Here is a 19,131-nt window from a genome sequence, read left to right on the forward strand (position 1 = left end):
TAAAGAAGTTGGGGAACATGAACATGGATAGATATCTACGGACTTTGTATTTCATGATAAACTTTTGAGTGAAAGGAAAAACATGGCAAAGTACTATATGCAGTGATTCAACTTCAGTAAAAACAAACTAAGCCCCTATATTACAAGGAGGAAGGTGTGCAAGGATGCCCACTAGGCTGTTAATGTTAATTACATCAGAAAAAAAGTAGGAGAGATGATGCTTTTTATATACATCTTTATACTGTATTATTTCAATTGTTTCATCAAGCATGTATTAATAACCTAAAAATCATTAAAGAAAAAATATTAATTTAAAAATATTAAAAAGGAAGATGCACAACAGTATCTAAAGCAATATACCAATTGTGTAAACTAAGGTATAGAACTGGTATGATTTATATATACGTTAAAGATGTCAACTGTTTTCTCATATGCCACAGACCTTGCCACAGGCCTTTCGCTCACATCACAACTCAACTGACGTAGAAGTGAGCAACTAACGAAAAGCCAGAAAATCAAAGATATACCATGATCTCTGACCTAGTCTCATACATTAAAAAAAAAAAACAAAAACACTGGAACAATCAAATGCCTTCTCTCAGCAACTGTAACAATGAATAATAAGAAAAAAAGGTAGTTAACAACCAGGCAGTAAGGCTTAAAAATGTACAAATGCGCCACAAAGAAGTTATGACTTGAGGAGTCTAAACAAAATGAAATTGTGATAAACAGAAATCACATATAAATATACCAGAGCTATACAGGTGACAAAATATAAAGAGAGTGAATGGGATAAATAGGACAGTTGGGAACAAAACAGAATATTCAGAGAGACCCTTATGAAAGTGAAAAATCATACTAATTCTAGACTTATTTCAGAACAAAAATGGAAAACTGCAGTTCCAAAAAAGACTGAGAATAAATTAAAAGTTGCAGCAACTGGTTTGAAGAATTTCTTCTGATGTCTAACCGAAAGGATAAGAATTAAAGGTTAGTTTTCTAGTTCACCTCCTAAAGATTCCTGAAATCTTTTAAGTATAATGTTTTTCTCCATTTCAATTCAAATCCATAGTTGAAAAACTTGCCAGCCAACATGGCGAACATGGTCAGTAGACTCAGCAATTCAGATAAAATCAGACTTCAATGGTGAAAAATAAGGTTATTCAGTAGGTTAAGATGAGTAAGAGAAGTAAATAAAGGTGTACAAGTCATAGGGTATCTCTCTTTAATTCAATCAACAAATATTTGAATGCCCTGGGAATTTTTACTGTATTTACAAACAAGTATACAAACAGAAAGTGCTCTTCAACAGTGAAGTCACTAGAGGCATAGTATATCTCTAAAGGAGAAGATAAAAGTGGCACAGATTGAACAATGGTATAATGTAAAATTGCTTTACAGAATTAAGTATAAGGTAGATGTTTTATCTTCCACTACGTGTTTCAATCTCACTCCTATGCAACCAAATATCAAAAATATTAAAAGGTCAAAAAGAAAAAAGCAAAAAAGAGTATTCAACTGGAAAAATGTACATGGAAAATTATAAATTGATCAGTATATTAATGGCTGTACCTACTCTACATGAAAAAGACTCAGGAAGAGCAAATACTGACATTATTTGCAGATCCTGAATCATCTAACCAAGTGTTTCCCAAAATATGTTCCACAGAATTCTAGTTTCTCAAGATACTTGTGAAAAAGAGAAAATACCAAATAACTATGGGGAACAATGACTCTATATCCAACAGAAGGCTCCAATTCAGAAGGTCACAATGAATATTAGCATATCAAAAGTTCTAAGAAGGTCCACAATAAAGAAAACTGCTTAAAACTTAGTAACTCACTATTTTCCAAATCAATTTGACCTGGAAACACTATTTTCCTCTAAAAACTTATCAATATCCAATGAAACTAATTCTATGAAACACATTTTGGATAGGCTGATACAATCCTATGATGAAACCTAACAATACCTCCACTGAAAATTAGAACACTTAGACCTAGGATGATAGATATGTTTAATTTCATATTCGAATCCTGGTAAATCCATATTTCTATTAAAGTGCTAAATTTAGAATAGCAATCAGACTTGGCATCAAATTAACTATATTTTCCACGAAAACAGGAGGGAAGCACGATGCATGTTAGCTAACTTTGATTTAGACCATTTCCTTTTTGAATGGTTCACAGTGAAAAGAGAGCAAGGCAATTCACCATAATAATTAGGAATCCAGGCTCTGGAACAAGATACTCCAAGTTCAAGTCAAAACTGCTACTTTACCCTGGGAAAGTTGCTTAACTTCTCAGAGCTAACTTTTTTCATCTGTAAAATAGGGATAATAATAGTATCTTCCTCACATGGTTGTTGTGTTAAATGAGTAAACATACATAAAGCACTAAAAAAAGCATCTAGCATATTGTAAATAAATACATTCCAGTTATTTTCTGAAGTTCTGATCGAATGTTCTTTGAAAGAAAGCATAAGTTTTAACTGGTCAAATTTAGCTAACTATATCTGATATCTTTTCACCAAGGTAGCTATACTAAAGATGACTATCATCTGCCCTGCCAATATTCCTGATAAACATTCTTCCTCTGTATTCCTGATTTCCTCTTCTACTCCCAACTCTCACCCAAAGCCAGCCAAGCTAAAGCTAATTTCACATGAGTAACTATATATCCCAAAGTCAATTCATGAGATTGCCAGTCACTCATCACTGTGACTTGGCTCGACATGAACTAGACCAATCAAACTTTTTTTCAGAAATTCAGGAACCTAAGAAACTGAACTACTTGGTGGAGAACACTGAAATCAGAAAGCCTTGAAGGTTTAGGAACCTAGAACAGTTATTTTGGGTCATGGTCAATTTCACTAAACAGAAAAATCAATCAAGAAAAGGGAGAATATTTTATATATATAAAGAAAGAACAGCAGATGCACCATAAGAGACAGACAGATGATAGATAATTGATAGTTAGATAGACAGATAGATGGATAGATATACATATCCGAAGGGAAGGAAGGAGGAAGGTTGCGGTGGCGGGGGCGGGGGCGGGGGAGGAGGGAAGGAGGGAGGGAGAGAAGAAGAAGGAAGGGAGGGAGAGAGAGAGGAAGGAAGGGAGGAAGGACAGAGGGAGGGAGGAAGGGAGAAAGGATGGCTGATCTCCCAGACTGTCTTGGTTACTACTCTTCCTGAGACATAGCTAGTCCCCATAGCTTGAATTTCTATAATATGTAGCACCTTAACGAATCTCTCTTTACTTAAAAGTTACTTGACTGAGTCTCTTCCTTGTAAGGAGAAAAGAATAGCATAACTAAATAAAGAAATAAAGATTTGAGCCCCCAATTTATGTAGTATTAAATTTCCTACAAATCATATGCTTCACCTAAGCACAAGAACTTAAAACCAAACCAACAAAAGAATTTTGTTTTTCAACAAAGCAAGTTCTAGTAACATCCTTCAGATCATCATACATTCAGATCAAATGTTTACAGCAACAGCCACATTACACTATATAACAATAATAGATGTTCATAATGATACAGCTAGATCATCAGAAAAGTGTTAACAAAAATTAGCCTGTTTAAAAATTAGAGTATACGTTTTCCAAAGATTTTTATCAAACACATCCAAAATTTAAAAATCTAGCACTCAAAAGGTTGCCAATAAGCTATCTGGAATCCTCACTTTCCAGGGTTACTGGGAATCCAGATAACTAAGACTTATTGCATCTAGGAATAGCCTTAAAAAGTAGATCTTTTAAATCACCTGTCTATGACTTGTTGCTTTCCTTTTGTTTTTTTGGAGAATAAATAAGTACTAACTTTTTATTATCATCTACCATAAAAAATCTAGACTTATGAGTTTAGATATATAAAATAGTCCATATTAAAGAATCTTATAAAACTCTTTGAATATTAAAAGTATTACAATAATTAATAAAACTTAATATTTGGAAACAAGAGTCTCCTGAAATTATACTTCCTTGATAAAATAACCAAGCAAGAAAAAAAAAGCTTCAAAAGGCATAAAGATTAGCACAAGACTTCCACTAACTCTTTGAAAAAAGTGCTACGAAAAATGAGAAAGTATTTGTGTTTTTTAATATACTGAATCCTAAACTCAATTAGCACATCAAATAATCAGGTGAATTTTTTAAAACTCAAAACATAAAACTCATCTTAAAATTTTTAAATTGACTATACATGAGTGAAGTTAAACAAAAAAAGAAAATATTTACTAACCTTTATTTCCTAACATCACAGCAAGATGTAAAGGAGTGTTTCCTAAAACAAAAGCAAAAATAAATTAAATTAGTGTAGAAACATCAGAAAAATTATTTTAAAGTGGTTTCAGCTCCTTCAGAAATTTCACTGACAGATTTTAAGCAAAAATAATGTGACCACAAAATGATCCTGCTTATGTGGCAAAGTCAGGGTCAGAGGATGCCATGCTTTCTAAACACAAGGTATCTTACTCCTCTTCCCCCCACCTCCCGTAAAAGATATCCATTTTGCTTTTGGGATTTCTTCTCCAAACAGATTTCAGATTCCTTTGCTGCTAATTTCTCTATTATATCAATCTTTGTTCATTCAGCACACAATTTAAGTACCTTACTATATATATACTCATCCTTGCTCATAAATATCAATAAGACCCAATCCCAGTCCTCAAGTTTTAATAAATAAAAGAAAATGAAAACACTAACTGGAAAAAATATATGCACCCCCATGTTCATTGCAGCATTATTTACAACAGCCAAGATATGGAAACAACCCAAGTGTCCATCAACAGATGAATGGACAAAGAAAATCAGTGTGTATGTGTACACACACACATACACACACACACACAGTGGAGTATTATTCAGCCATTAAAAAAAAGAATGAAATCTTGCCATCTGTAACAATAGAGATGGACCTTGAGGGCATTATGCTAAGTGAAATAAGTCAGATAAAGACAAATATTGTATTATCTCATTTATATGTGGAATCTTTTAAATATATATGAATATATATATATATATATATATATATATATATATATATATATATATATATATATATATATACTGAGAATGAACTGGTTGTTGCCAAAGGTGGAGAATGGGAGGGTAGGCGAAATGGGTGAAGAGAATCAAAAGGTACAAACTTTCAGTCAAAAAAATGTCATAGGGATGCAATATACAGCATGACTATTATTATACTGCATGTTAGAAAGTTGCTAAGAGTAGATCTTAGAAGTTCTCATCACAAGAAAAAAAATATTTTGAACTATGTATGGTGATGGATATTAACCAGACTTCTTGTGGTAATCATTTCACTATATACAAACATGAAAACATTGTTATACACTTGAAAGTAATAAAATGTTGTATGCCAATTATACTTCAATTTAAAAAAAAGTATATTGCAAAGGTAAACAATTTCTTCTGTCTCAAAATGCTAAATCCTAGGTGGGTCTGTAGAAGATACACATTTTCTGTTTTACTAAAAACAGTACCTAGTTATTCTAAATATTTATTTTGTTTCTGATCAGCTCCAGAAAAAAAGAAAAGAAATCCACAGGTGTAAGTATCAATTTCCAATTTGACTGGTCTAGAATAAGATCGTCTTCCACCTTTTCTAAATATTGAATTATTTTCATAAGTTTGCATTCATATTCTATGACAATTTATCAAAACCAAAAAGCAGTCATAAAAAGTAAACAAACTTGTTGACATATTGGTGCCAGAAACAAAAGCTTAACACTATGCCAAAACCAAAGCCTTTACTTTGGACTATCACTCTTAATTCCCACCTCTTTTCTAGTTTAAGCTCTCATCACCTTACCTGAATATCTACTGCAACAACCTTCAAGTCTCCCTGCCTCAAGTTTTGCCCCATTTCAATCTCCTCTCTATATTGGAATAATAATTTTAAAACAAAAACTTGACCATGTTACAGTTCCACTTAAAAGGCTGGAAGTGGTCCATATTTTATCTTTAACATGGCATAAAAGGTTCTTGGGATATGTCCTTACCTTCCATTCTTCTCCTATTTTCTTCCTCACCCTGTATTTCACCTGAACTGCATACAATAAATTCTCCAATAAGCCAGTTTCTCGATATTTTACACACATTTTATTAATCCTTCCTAAATATTCCTTCCCCATCTGCCTGGCAAGTTAATACTCACCTTTTAGGGCTTAGCTCAAACATCACCTATTCACTGAAGTCTTCTCTAGACAATCAGATGTCCCTCTGCACTGCTCCCAAAGCCCTCTATACCTATCTTTTTATTGCAGCACTTTTCACACTAAACTGTACTTTTAATTTTTTGTGTAAACATCTGTCTCCTTCATTAGACATTAACCTCAGGATAACTAGATACATATTTTGTTCATTTATGTATATGAAATGCTTCCAATACACATCTAACATTCAAAAGTCAATAAGCATTCGTGAATGAAGGCATAAGAAAAAGTTCTGACTATAGAAACAAACCTTAAAAATATCAAGTTACAGAAACCTGATCACTAAAACGCAACAGGCATTACCGGTAGGCAAGGGTTGCAAACTCAAATGTTTCCATAATTAAGTAATGTAATTGTAAAACTTTTGGTGTTATTTTTCCTAAATGTTTACACGAATACACTTGTAAAACCATCTAGCCCTGGAGTTTCCTTTGAGTGAACATTTTTATTATGGATTCATTGTCTTTAATAATAACAAGAGTACTTATGTTTTCTAATTCCTTTTTGTGTGCATTTTGACAAATTAAATTTTTCAGAGATTCTGTCCATGTCATATAAATTGTCACCTATTGTCATACATTTTGTTCACAGTATCCTTCTATGATTTTGTAATGACATTAAAATTTATGCAGATGCCCCACTTTTCATTCACATTTGTTACTTGTGTTTTCTTTATCTTTGATCAGTCTGAGGTTTATTAATTTTATGCACTTTTTTGAAGAACAAAGTTTTGGCATGTTGCTACCTAATGTCTGTTTTAATTCAATAATTCTTGCTCTTTTATAACTTCTTTTCTTCTATGTTATTTGGGTAAAATAGACTCAACTTGGGAAATTAAGCAAGTTAAGTTGTTCTTTTTCTAATTTCTTGAAATGGATTCTTAAATGCTTGATTTTTTTACCATTTCCTAGTATATTTACCTTTTTTATTAATAATTTCTAGTTTACTTGCACTGTGATCAGAGAACAGACTCAGTATAATCTCAATCTGAAACATGCTGAGAGTTGCTTTATGGTCAAATTTGGTCAATTTTTGTAAATGTTTTCTGTAACCTTGAAAAGAACATGTATCCTAAGGGTTTTGGGTACAGCATTTCATATAAACCTACTAGATCCAGTTTGTGTTGTTCATATCTTTTATATCCTTACTGGTTTTTTGTCAGCTTGTTAAAGAAAGGGGAATGTTAAAAATATCCCACTGTAATTGGGGGTTTCTATGTCTTCTTGTACTTCTAGAAACTTTGCTTGATATATTTTCAGCTATGTTACTAAGTACAAATCAAATCCTTATACTTTCCTAGTTCAACGAATGATTTTCATCTTGAAGCACCTCTCTTTATCTCAGATGTTTTCTGCTTTAAAACCTACTATGATGTTAATATAATTATTCCAAATTTTTTGATTGATATTTACATGGAACATATTTTTCACTCCTTTCACTTTCAATTTTTACATATTGTTATATTTCAGATGTGTTTCCAACTGTATGTACTTGGGTGTTTTTTCATACAGTTAAGACAATATTTGTCTTTTAACCAGAGCATTTAATCCAGTCTCATATGTTATACTTACTGATATTATTGGAGTTTAAATCTACCATCCAGCTTTGTGCTTTCTATTTGTCCTGCTGGTTCCATGTTCCTTTTTCTCATCTTTCTTACCTTCTTCTAAATTGATTATTTTCATTATTCCATTTGGTTTTTATCTGTGGATGGAAGGTATATATTTTTTTATTTTACTATTCTTTTAGTAGTTATCCTAGAGATGCACTGTCCCATATGGTAGCTACATGTGGTTCTGAGCATTTGAAATGTGGCTAGTCTGAACTGAGATGTGCCATAAGTGGGATTTTGAAGACTTAGTATGAAAAACAAGAATGTAAAATATCTCAATAATGTTTTATATTGATCATCATGTTAAAATAATGTTTTGGATATTTTGGGTTAAATAAAATGTAGTATTAAAATTAATTTCACCTACTTCTATTTTATGTGGCTATTAAAAAACTTAGTTATAAATGTGTCTTGCATTGCCTTTCTATTAGACAGCACAGCTCTAGAGTTTACAATATGCATCCTTGATTTATCAAAGTCTAATGTTAAATGGCACATTCCCTTCTTGAGAGCAAGTCATTGACCTTAGAACACTAACTTCATTCCCTCCATCCAGATTTATATGCTGTTATCTAATCCCATGAGTCTTTATTTGTACCTTATAGAATCCATATTCATTTAAGATTTCTTACCATTTTTATTGCTCTTCATTCCTTCCTACCTCTTTAGCCTTCCATTAGAATCATTTTTCTTCTATCTGAAACACATCCTTCAGTATTTCTTTTAGTGGTGGTCTGATAAGTGAATTCGCTTAGGTTTTTGATTGTAAATGTTTATTCAACTTCAAAGGATATTGTACAGGGTATATAATTCTTGATTGGCTGTTATTTTCTTCAGTATTCTATGTAGTCTTATGGTTTTCTTTTTCGTTGAGAAGTCAGCTGTAGGAATTTCTACTGATCCTTTTAAAGTAATGTGACTTCTCTGGCTGCATTTAAGATTTTTTTTTCAGCCATTCCACTCCAATGTGGAATCCTTTTTTTATTCTACTTGGGTTGGACTTGTTAAATCTCTGAATTGATGTCTTTCATCAATTTTGGGAAATTCTCAGCAACTGTCTCCTCAAATATTGCTTTAGCCCCATATTCTCTCTCTTCTCTCCTGGGGTTCAATTAACATAGAACTGCTCTTACCGTTTTTAATTTTTAAAACATTTCTTTCCCTTTTTCATTGTAGATATTTTCTCCTGACATATTTCCAAGATCACGAGTTCTGTCTTCTTCAGGATCTAAACTGTTATTAAGCCCATTTATTTAGTTTTTAATTCAGTTATTATATATTTTCATTTGAGAATTTCTATTGAATTCTTTTCCAAATATGTTACTTCAATTTTCATAGTTTCCAGTTCTCCACTAAAATATTCAACCTTGTCTCTCATCCCCCAAGAACATAATAAACATTGTTATTTAAAGTCTCTGTCCATACAAACTACTATATATAAAATAGATAAACAACAAGGTCCTACTGTATAGCATAGAGAGCTATACTCAGTATCTTGTAATAAACTACAATGGAAAAAAATCTGAAAAGGAATATATATATGTATAACTGAATCACTTTGCCGTACACCAGAAACTAACACAACATTGTAAATCAACTATACTTCTATTAAATAAGTAAATAAATAAAAAATAAAGTCTCTGTCTAGTAATCATTACAATAAATGAAGCTCTGATGGCTCTGTTTCTCTTATTGCTTCTCTCTGGTTCTCATTCATGTTGTCTAGTTTCCCTATAATGCTGGTCATCTTTAATTGTATACTGAACATATTTAATTAACTCCTTCTGCAAAAATCTAGAAGTCTAAGAAACAAATTCTACAGAGACTTTTATTTGCTTCTGACATATGGCTGGGGGTACTAGATTAATCCCGGGATTGACATTTTTTTTCTGGCCCTCACAAATGACTCAAAGCTATGCTTCAACCTATATCAGAGCTAATTTACCTGCAGTTCACCCTTATTCCTGAGCTGCAGCTCTTCAAGTTTCCATCCCAAAAAGCAGCATGTTTAAGAGATACCCCACACCTGGTAGGCCCTGACCTCCATCTTTTGTCCTCTTAGCTCACCAAGGCTGTCAAAAGTACTGCTCAGCCTCTTAACTGCTTCTTCTGGATTCACAAAAGGGGAAAAATAACCTCAAATGTTAGGTTTGCATCTTTGGATTTCCATCTTCTGCCAGATCTTGGCCCAGTATTCCTTCCTACCTCATTAGATCTCCAATGCCCTTAAAGTAGAATATTTTATTCTTATTGCCTTCTAAAGAAGAGCTGTCCTCATTATCTAGTTCATCATTACTAGAGGCAGAAATTCTACTTTGATTTTATGTGTCAACTTTTCTCCATCTTCGTTAATACTTTGCTTTCTATTTTTTTATACTTTTTTGATTAGTGCATAGAGATGCGATACTTTTATGAGTGCTAATGATCATAACTTCTATCAAAATATAATTAACTCTCTTAGCACTTTTAAATCATTTTTACCTCAAATTCAATTTTATCAGCAATTAAATCTTGAGGATTCATAGCTTTCTTTTCTTTACCATTGACTCAACAATAAAATTTCCATTTTTCACTATTCTCCTTCAAGTATGTGTGAAAGTCCTTTTCTTCCCTTTTAGTTAGTAGATGTCATCATTGTTTCTTTTGGAATTTCTTCACTACTCCTTTCTCTTAGTAACAAATGCCATACCTTAAGTACATGAACCAGGGAAGACACATGACACAAACCCAACTAGTCTGATACTTAATTAGAAAATTATTTCAAGGAAGGGCACAATTCCCACCTGGATCAAGGTTCTTTTCTGCAATTTTTTTTTGTACTTGAGCCAGTGAGGAAAACTGTCTCTTGCCATTGGAACCTTAGTACTTTAAGGTTCTGAGTATGAGACTGCATATTCTCTACCATATAGATTAGTGGGTCTCAATCAGAGACAATTTTATCCCCCAGAGGATATGTGGCAATGTCTGGCACATTTTTGGTTGTCAGAACTGGGGAGTGGGGGGTGCTAATGGCATCTAGAGGGTAGAGGCCAGGGATGTTACTAAATACCTGTAGTGCACAGGATAGTTTCCCACCACACAGAATCATCCAGCACAAAATGTCAAGTGCAGAGGTTGAAGAACTCTGACACAGAAGAAAGCCCAACTGCAAGAGGGAAGAATTAAGTTCTACATGACACCAGATCTAACAAATTGTACAACACCCGCCCCGCCGCCAACAAAAGTCCTGATAATACTGCAGGAAATCTGGATACAATCATGTCACTATTGTCTCCTACCCTATCATTTTCAGTTATATGAATCAATAAATACTTTGGGGCTTAAGCTAGTTTGCAATGAGTTTCTATCACTTGTAAATCCAAGAATCATTACTAACACAATACGGGAATATAAAGCTTTATTTGACACAATCATACTTTTGGAGACTTCTGTTTTTTAAGTCTTGTGGCTTTGCTTTTCTACTTTTTTTTTTTAATTTGGACTTTTAAAATTCATCTTCCGCAATAACAGATTATAGATAGATTTTTAATTCTATTTATAGCAAACTAACACTTTTTAGAACACATTTTTAAATTCATACTTATCTAACACTCAAAGTAAAAAAGTAAACTATACTTTTGATTCCCATTACAACAAATGAAGAGGTCTGTACTTTTTCTTTTTTACTGAGGTATAGTTGGTGTGTAACACAATGATTCACAATTTTAAAGGTTATAGTCCATTTATAGTTATTAAAAAGTATTGGCTATATTCCCTGTATTATTATCCTTATAGCCTATTTATTTTATATATGGTAGTCTGTACCTCTTAATCCACTACCCTCTTCTTGTCCCCCTTTCCCTCTCCCCATATCTACATCTGCGACTCTTCTGTATATCTGTGACTGTTTCTTTTTTGTTATATTCACTAGTCTATTTTACTTTTTATATTCCACATATAAGTAATATCATATAGTATTTGTCTTTCTCTGTCTGACTTATTTCACTTAGCATAATACCCTCCAAGTTCATCAATGTTGTTACAAATGGCAAAATTCCATTTTTTATGGCTGAGTACTACTCCATTGTATATAAACCACATCTTCTTTATCCATTCATCTATTGATGGACACTTAGGTCACTTCCATATCTTGGCAATTGTAAAGAATGTTGCTATGAACATTGGGGTGCATGTATCTTTTTGAATTAGTGTTTTCAGCTTTTTTCAGATAAACACCCAAGAGCAGAATTGCTGGGTCATATGGTAGTTCTATTTTTAGTTTTTTGAGAAACCTCCATACTGTTTTCCATGGTGGCTGCACCAATTTGCATTCCTACCAACTGTGTACTAGGGTTCCCTTTTCTCCATATCCTCGTCAACATTTGTTATTTGTGGTTTTTCTAATTAATTTTTATTGGAGTATAGTTGTTTTATTATTTGTGTTCCTTTTGACTATAGCCATTCTGACAGGTGTGAGGTGATATCTCATTGTGATTTTAATTTGCATTTATCTGATAATTAAACAATGTTGAATATCTTTTCATGTGCCTGTTAACAATCTGTATGTCTTCTTTGGAAAACTGTCTATTCAGATCTTGTCTCATTTTTCAATTGGGTTATTTTTTTGATGTTGAGTTATATGAGTTGTTTATATATTTTGGATATTAACCCCTTGTTGGTCAGATCATTTGCAAATATTTTCTCCCATTCCATAGGTTGCTGTTTCATTTTGTCAATGGTTTCCTTTGCTATGCAAATGCTTTCAGGTTTAATTAGGTCCTGTTTATTTTTGCTTTTTTTTCCTTTGCTTTAGGAGACAGATCCAAAAAAATTTTGCTACTATTTATGTCAAGGAGTGTTTTGCCTATGCTTTCTTCTCAGAAGCTTTATGATTTCTGGTCTTACATTTATGTCTTTAATCCATTTTGAGTTTATTTTTGTATATGGTGTTAGAGAATGTTCTAATTTCATTCTTTGGCATGTAGCTGTCCAGTTTTCCCAGCATCACTTATTAAAGAGACTGTCTTTTCTCCATTGTACATTCTTGCCTCCTATGACAAAGTCATAGATTAATTGACCATATGTTCGTGGGTTTATTTCTGGGCCCTCTATTCTCTTCCTCTGATCTATGTGTCTGTTTTTGTGCCAGTACCATACTGTTTTGGTTACTGTAGCTTTGTAGTACAGTCTGAAGTCAGAGAGCATGATCCCTCCAGCTCTGTTCTTCTTTCTCAAGATTGCCTTTGCTAATTGGGGTCTTCTGTGTTTCCATACAAATTTTAGAATTATTCATTCTAGCTCTGTGAAAAATGCCCTTGGCATTTTGATAGGGATTGCACTGAGTCTGTAGACTGCTTTGGGTGGTATAGCCATTTCAGCAATATTAATTCTTCCAATCCATGAACATGGTATATCTTTCCATCTGTTTGTGTCGTCTTCAATTTCTTTCATCAAGTGTCTTATAGTTTTCCTAGTACAGGTCTTTAACCTCTTTAAGTATGTTTATTCCTAGGTATTTTATTCTTTTTGATGCAACTGTAAAGAGTTCAGTACTTTTATGTCTCCTCTAGCTCCATTTTTGTTTCAGTAATTTAATCAGTGGTTATAAACCATTTCCTTACCCATTATAGATTACATGTCTCTCAAAATTTGAAGCAAAAGTGTTTTTTTTGGGGGGGGGTTTGGAAATTTGCTCTCAGGATTATAATCATATTTGCTTTAATTATTAGACTTATCTATGGTATATTTAACTGGTTTAAAATTCATTATCAGTCCTTTTCAGACACACGTCTCCTTTCTTGGGTTAGTCATTTAACCCTTCCAATCTGAGATACTTCTTTGAATAATATTTTTCAGGAATGATATCATGATGGCTGGTCTATTTTCTAGAATGTTACTATTGCTTTCACAAATGAATACTTGGCTAGAAAGAATTCTACAGTTGGCAGATGGTGTATCAAGTATGTTCTAACATTGGCGAGGTCTGAGGCCAAACTGATATACATTTTAGTTCAATATTATAGTAATCTGTGCTTTTTACTTGTATATATGTAGGATTCATTCGATTTTAAAATAGCACCAAGAGGGAATTCCCTGACAGTCCAGTGGTTAGGACCCTGCACTTTCACTGCCGAGGACCCGGGTTCAATCCCTGGTCGGGGGAACTAAGATCCCACAAGCCACGCTGCTCGGGCAATTAAAAAAAAAAAAAAATAGCATGAAGATATGCAGATCTCTTTTCATTAATTTTCCCTGGAACAAATTATGAGCTCTAACTTTGGAATCAGAACAAAGTTTAGATAAAAAAAATGTTTTCTTCTTTATTTATAGCTTTGGGTATTGCCTCTGATCCATTTCTTCTGTTTTATTCTCTGGAAATTCATATTATTCATAGAATAAAATCTACACATGTATAGCCCATATTTGTAACTTGTCCTTCATTCTTTTAATCTGTCTCCTTTTCCTCTACAGTCTTTGTTTTCAAATTATTTTTGTACACCACTCATTCAATTTTCTTTACTGTCAAGACTTTATTTACTGTACTCAATTTAGATCATTTTAATGCAGTGACTATATTTTTTAAATTTTCCATAGTATCTTCATAAGTTGGACTGTTTTCTTCACATCATGATTTAACAGTTTTAGAGAAACAAACTGCTTTATGTGTTACTGAAAAACAAGGCAATTATTTTCTAAACTTTTCTTCTATTTCTTATAGTATTCCTAACAGTATCTTCAGGATACTTATAATGATGCTTCTTTTATAATAACTGTTTTCCAAAGACTCTCAAATGGATTTTTTTTCCTGCTCATCCATCCTGAAATGATTTATTCAGATCTAATATGGGAAAGGACAAGCACATTGCCCTCACTATCCTCTCAACATTCAAGAGAATAAATAGCAGAAACTCCTCTCAACTCTGAAGCTAAAAGAACAAGCTGATATTTAAGCACTTTCCTATGAGACTCTAATACTCTAAATAAACTCTTACAACTAAATAATAAAAAGACAACCCAATTTAAAAATGGGAATATATGAATAGCCATTTCTCCAAAGAAGATATACAAATGGCCATAAAGCACATGAAAAGATGCTCAAAATCATTAGCCATTAAGAAAATACAAATCAAAACCATAAGGAGATACAACTTTATGCTCACTAGGATGGCTATAACAAGTGCTGGCAAGGAGGAAAAACTGAAATCCTCAAACACTGCTGTTGGGCCAGTAAAATAGTGCAACCACTTTGCAAAACAGTTTGGTAGTTCCTCAAAATGGGAAACAGAGACTTATCACATGACCTAGCAAAAGATATATACCCAAGAAAATGAAAACATGTCCACACAAAAACTTATATACAAGTGTTCATAGCAGCATTACTCATAATAGCCAAAAAGTAGAAACAACTCAGATGTCCATTAATTGATGAATGTGCAAACAAAATGAGGTACATCCATACAATGTAATCTTAATCGGCAATAAAAAGGAATGAAGTACTGATACATGCTACAACACGAATGAACCTTAAAAAACAATGTGCTAAGTGAAAGACCACAGGTGGTGTGATTTCCATTTACATGAAGTGTCTAGAATAATAAAATCTAAAGAGACAGAAAGTAGATTAGAGATTGTCTAGGGCTGGAGGAAATGGAGTGGGGGGCAGTGAAAGGTAAAAAAATACATTTCTTTTTAAGGTGATAAAAATGTTCTCAAAGTGATTGTGGTAATGGTTGCACAACTTTGAATATACCAAAAACCATCTCATTGTACACTTTAAATGGTTCAATTGTATGCTATAGGAATTATATCAGAATAAAGCTGTTTAAAGATAAATAAGAGATAAGTGGCCGATAAGTAAAAATGTATTCACTCTCCTAATAATTTTAAAAGAAAAAGTCTTCCTTAAAAAGGCCTTTTTACTGGATTTATTGCTCCTTAACAACCATCACCAAGGTTAGTCTAGCTCTCAACTAAAATAAGCTTTCTTGCCCACTTGCTTCTTTAGTGTGAATTTCTCTATTCAAAATAAGGTACCAGAAAAAGTTTTATCTTTTTTCTACTGTTATAAGTCTTAATGATAACAATAAATGAAGGCAAGAAGAAGGGGTAAGCTTGCTGTTGGGCACAAACTTGCTCCTGCCATCTGTTTCCCATATTAGAAACTTCTTCATCCTCTAATTCAGGGACATGACGTAAAGTTTTACTGGAACACAGCCACATGCTGATTGTTTATGAACTGTCTATGGCTACTTTCATGCAACAAATGGTATGGCCTGCAAGCCTATAATATTCACTATCTTGCCCTTTAATGAAATGTTTGTAGACCAATGCTCTAATCACTAAGGGTTTCATGTCACATTACAGGTGACAGGATAGAACACCTGTCATTCATCAATATAATTTCTATATGTAATCACACTACATTACTATTATTGAAAATTTCTCTCATTATCTAGTTTACTTGATTCTAGAGTCATCATTGTATTTTAATACAAAGTTAGAAGGAGTTCATAGGTTCTGTTATTTCTCCAACATTTTACCCAGAAGGAAAATCCATTCATTTCCATTCAATAAATTTTTACTGAGGATCACTATGTCCTAGGCATAGTGCTAGACACTAGAGATTCAACCATTAATAAGCTAGAAATAATTCTTGCCCTCATGGAGTTTATATTCATGAAAGAAAACGAAATATAAAATGAAACAAAATAGATTGTAAGTGTTGAGAAAAATAAAAAGCTAAAACTGAAAATAGTAAGGACAGACATATTTTTTGATATTTAAGTCAGGAAAATCTCTCTAAAGAGATAATGTTTAAAATGAGATCTAAAAGCTAAGTAAGAACTATGAAATCAAAGAATGAGAATTTCCAGACAGAGGCCAGAAATAACCTGGCATGTTCAAGGAACTGAAAGAAAATAAGTATGGCCAGACATAGAAAAAAAGGAGGGATTGGTACAGATTATATCAGAGAAGTAAGAAAGGGCTAGATCATGCAGGGTTCTATAACATATGGTAAAAAATATGAACTTACTTTTAAGTGGAGAAGGCATTAAAGGACCTTGAGCAGGGACATGACATGATACAAATTACATTTTAAGATCACTATTCTTAACATACAGAGAATGGAATGGAAGGGGACATAGGGAAACTAGTTATGAGTCTGGGGTAGTATTCCAGGGAAAAGATAATAAAAATTGGTTGGTCTCAAAGTGGTAGCAGTGGAGACAGAAAGTAGACTGATTCAAAATAACCTGTTAATTAGACATGTATGGGTAAAAAGAGGGGGTAAGACAAAGAATGATCCCAGTGATTGATGCTTGAGAACTGCATAGCTAAATGACATGATTTACTAGATGGCCAGGTGGGAAGTGGAAAATGATAACTCCATTTTGGACAAATAAATTTTGAAATATCTCTGAGATTCCCAAGTGGAGATAATTACAAAATCTGGAACTCCAAGGAGAAGTCGAGGCTGGAGATATAAATTTAAAAATAAGAAAAAAGAAAGACATTTAAAATCAAACATACAAATTTCTGAATATCCATTTTTGTCCTAATAGTAGGAAAGGTTGTAATAGTTCTTTCTTCACTTCCCTATCTTTCAGGAGAAAAAAAAAGTACCATGTTCTAAATGGTAACAGAAAAAGAAAACAAGGAACTGATAACACTAGCTGCTGCCAAAGAGGATAACTGGGTGGATAAAGACGGATGGGAGAGAAATTTTATTTTTACATCATATCCTTTTATATCTTTTTATACTTTTGTAGCATGTGAACATAGTAACTATTCAAAAAATTACACAAATTAAGGAGAACCTACCACAGTCTAGACAGAGCATACAGGTGAAGAAATCAAGGCATTTATGCACCTAGATAAGTACTCTTTCTTTTCTTAAACCCTCCAAGGACATATAGATGAAAAGATGCCTCAGCATCTACTTAAGTTACAAATGAAACTTCCCATTACAAATCCAAATTAATCACGATTTCAAAAGATTTATGAACTAGAAATGATTTTGAGTTCAACAATCCAGTCCCTCTCACTTTACGGTAAGAACATAATCAGAAACACATACTACTTACAATCAAGGATGCCAAAGTCATGCTATGATTTCAATATTTTAAATGCAAAATAATCTTCATCAACATCATTATCTACCCAATACCACATTTACTTTACTGACTAAATGTATCATGAAACTAAGTGCTCAAGTATCCTAGCTTTACCCTTCACCTACTATCCCCTCAGTTTTGAGTCCTCAACCTACTGCTTAAACTAATTTGTTACACAAAGGACACTAAAAGCTTAAAATAACTTTCTCCGTTAACTTTTCAAAATATACTTTTAAATCTGAAATTGGATGCCTTGGTTCTAACTTGGTAAACAAAACTGGACTCTGTTTTGTTAAATGAGTAAAAAACATTCCATTAATATTAAGACCACTATAGTCTTAAAGTATGCAAATTATCAACCAAATGGCTGGCATTTACAGGGCATATATTATATACTATGTGCCCAGCACTATGCTGTATACTTTAGGTATCTTATTTAATTTGCTCCCTAACCCTGTGAGACAAACATTATTCTTAGTTCACATCTCATAAGAAAAATACATCTAAAAGTGGTTAAGTAATTTCCTAAAATTACATATCCAGAAATTGTGGGAGTCATGACTCTAAAATCAGTATTCTTTTTACTATACCAACAGATTTCAAACTTTCTGGTTTCAAGACCCCATTATACTCTTAAGAATTATTGAAGATCCCACAAATCTCTTATATGAATAAATCTATTGATATTTACCATGTTAGAAATTAAAATTGTTTTAAAATTTTCCTTATTAATTTTAAAATTACAATAAAACCATTACATGTTAATATAATTTTTTCATGAAAAAAATTGCAATTTTCCAAAACAAAACAAAAAGAATGACAAGTGGTACTATTTTAAATTCTTTAATTAAAAATAAAAACAAATTTAATTTAATGTCTGGCCTAATAGAGGACAGCTGGGTTTTTATAACTGGTTCTGCATTCAATCAGGTGTAAATGTTGTTCTGACGTCTATGAAGAAAATCCAGATTCAGACGATATGCACGTGAAAAAAAATGGAGTATTTTAACAGTCTTTTCAAATAATTGGGGGTATTCTTTGATACTACACCAAAACTTAGTAAGTGGTTATTTCTTTAAGGTTTGTTGCCACGTGAGATCTCAAACAGTATCAATAAATTTTTTGTACTGTGGTACACTGAAATTCATTGGTTTCTCTTGCACTTTGAATGGATCTTTTAATGATGCAT

At 32.7% G+C, this 19,131-nt stretch overlaps 1 protein-coding gene across 1 annotated transcript in view; it reads right to left on the reverse strand.

Moving 5' to 3' along the window:
* ANKRD13C (ankyrin repeat domain 13C) overlaps positions 1-19,131 on the reverse strand; it is an 81,230-nt gene that overhangs the window by 52,240 nt on the left and 9,859 nt on the right. Inside the window, exon 2 of the mRNA XM_068540103.1 lies at positions 4,247-4,288. Coding sequence (XP_068396204.1) covers positions 4,247-4,288 — 42 coding nt within the window. The remainder of the gene's footprint in view (positions 1-4,246; positions 4,289-19,131) is intronic.

Source organism: Eschrichtius robustus, chromosome 3 (assembly GCF_028021215.1).
Source record: "Eschrichtius robustus isolate mEscRob2 chromosome 3, mEscRob2.pri, whole genome shotgun sequence".
Classification (NCBI taxonomy): Eukaryota; Metazoa; Chordata; class Mammalia; order Artiodactyla; family Eschrichtiidae; genus Eschrichtius; species Eschrichtius robustus.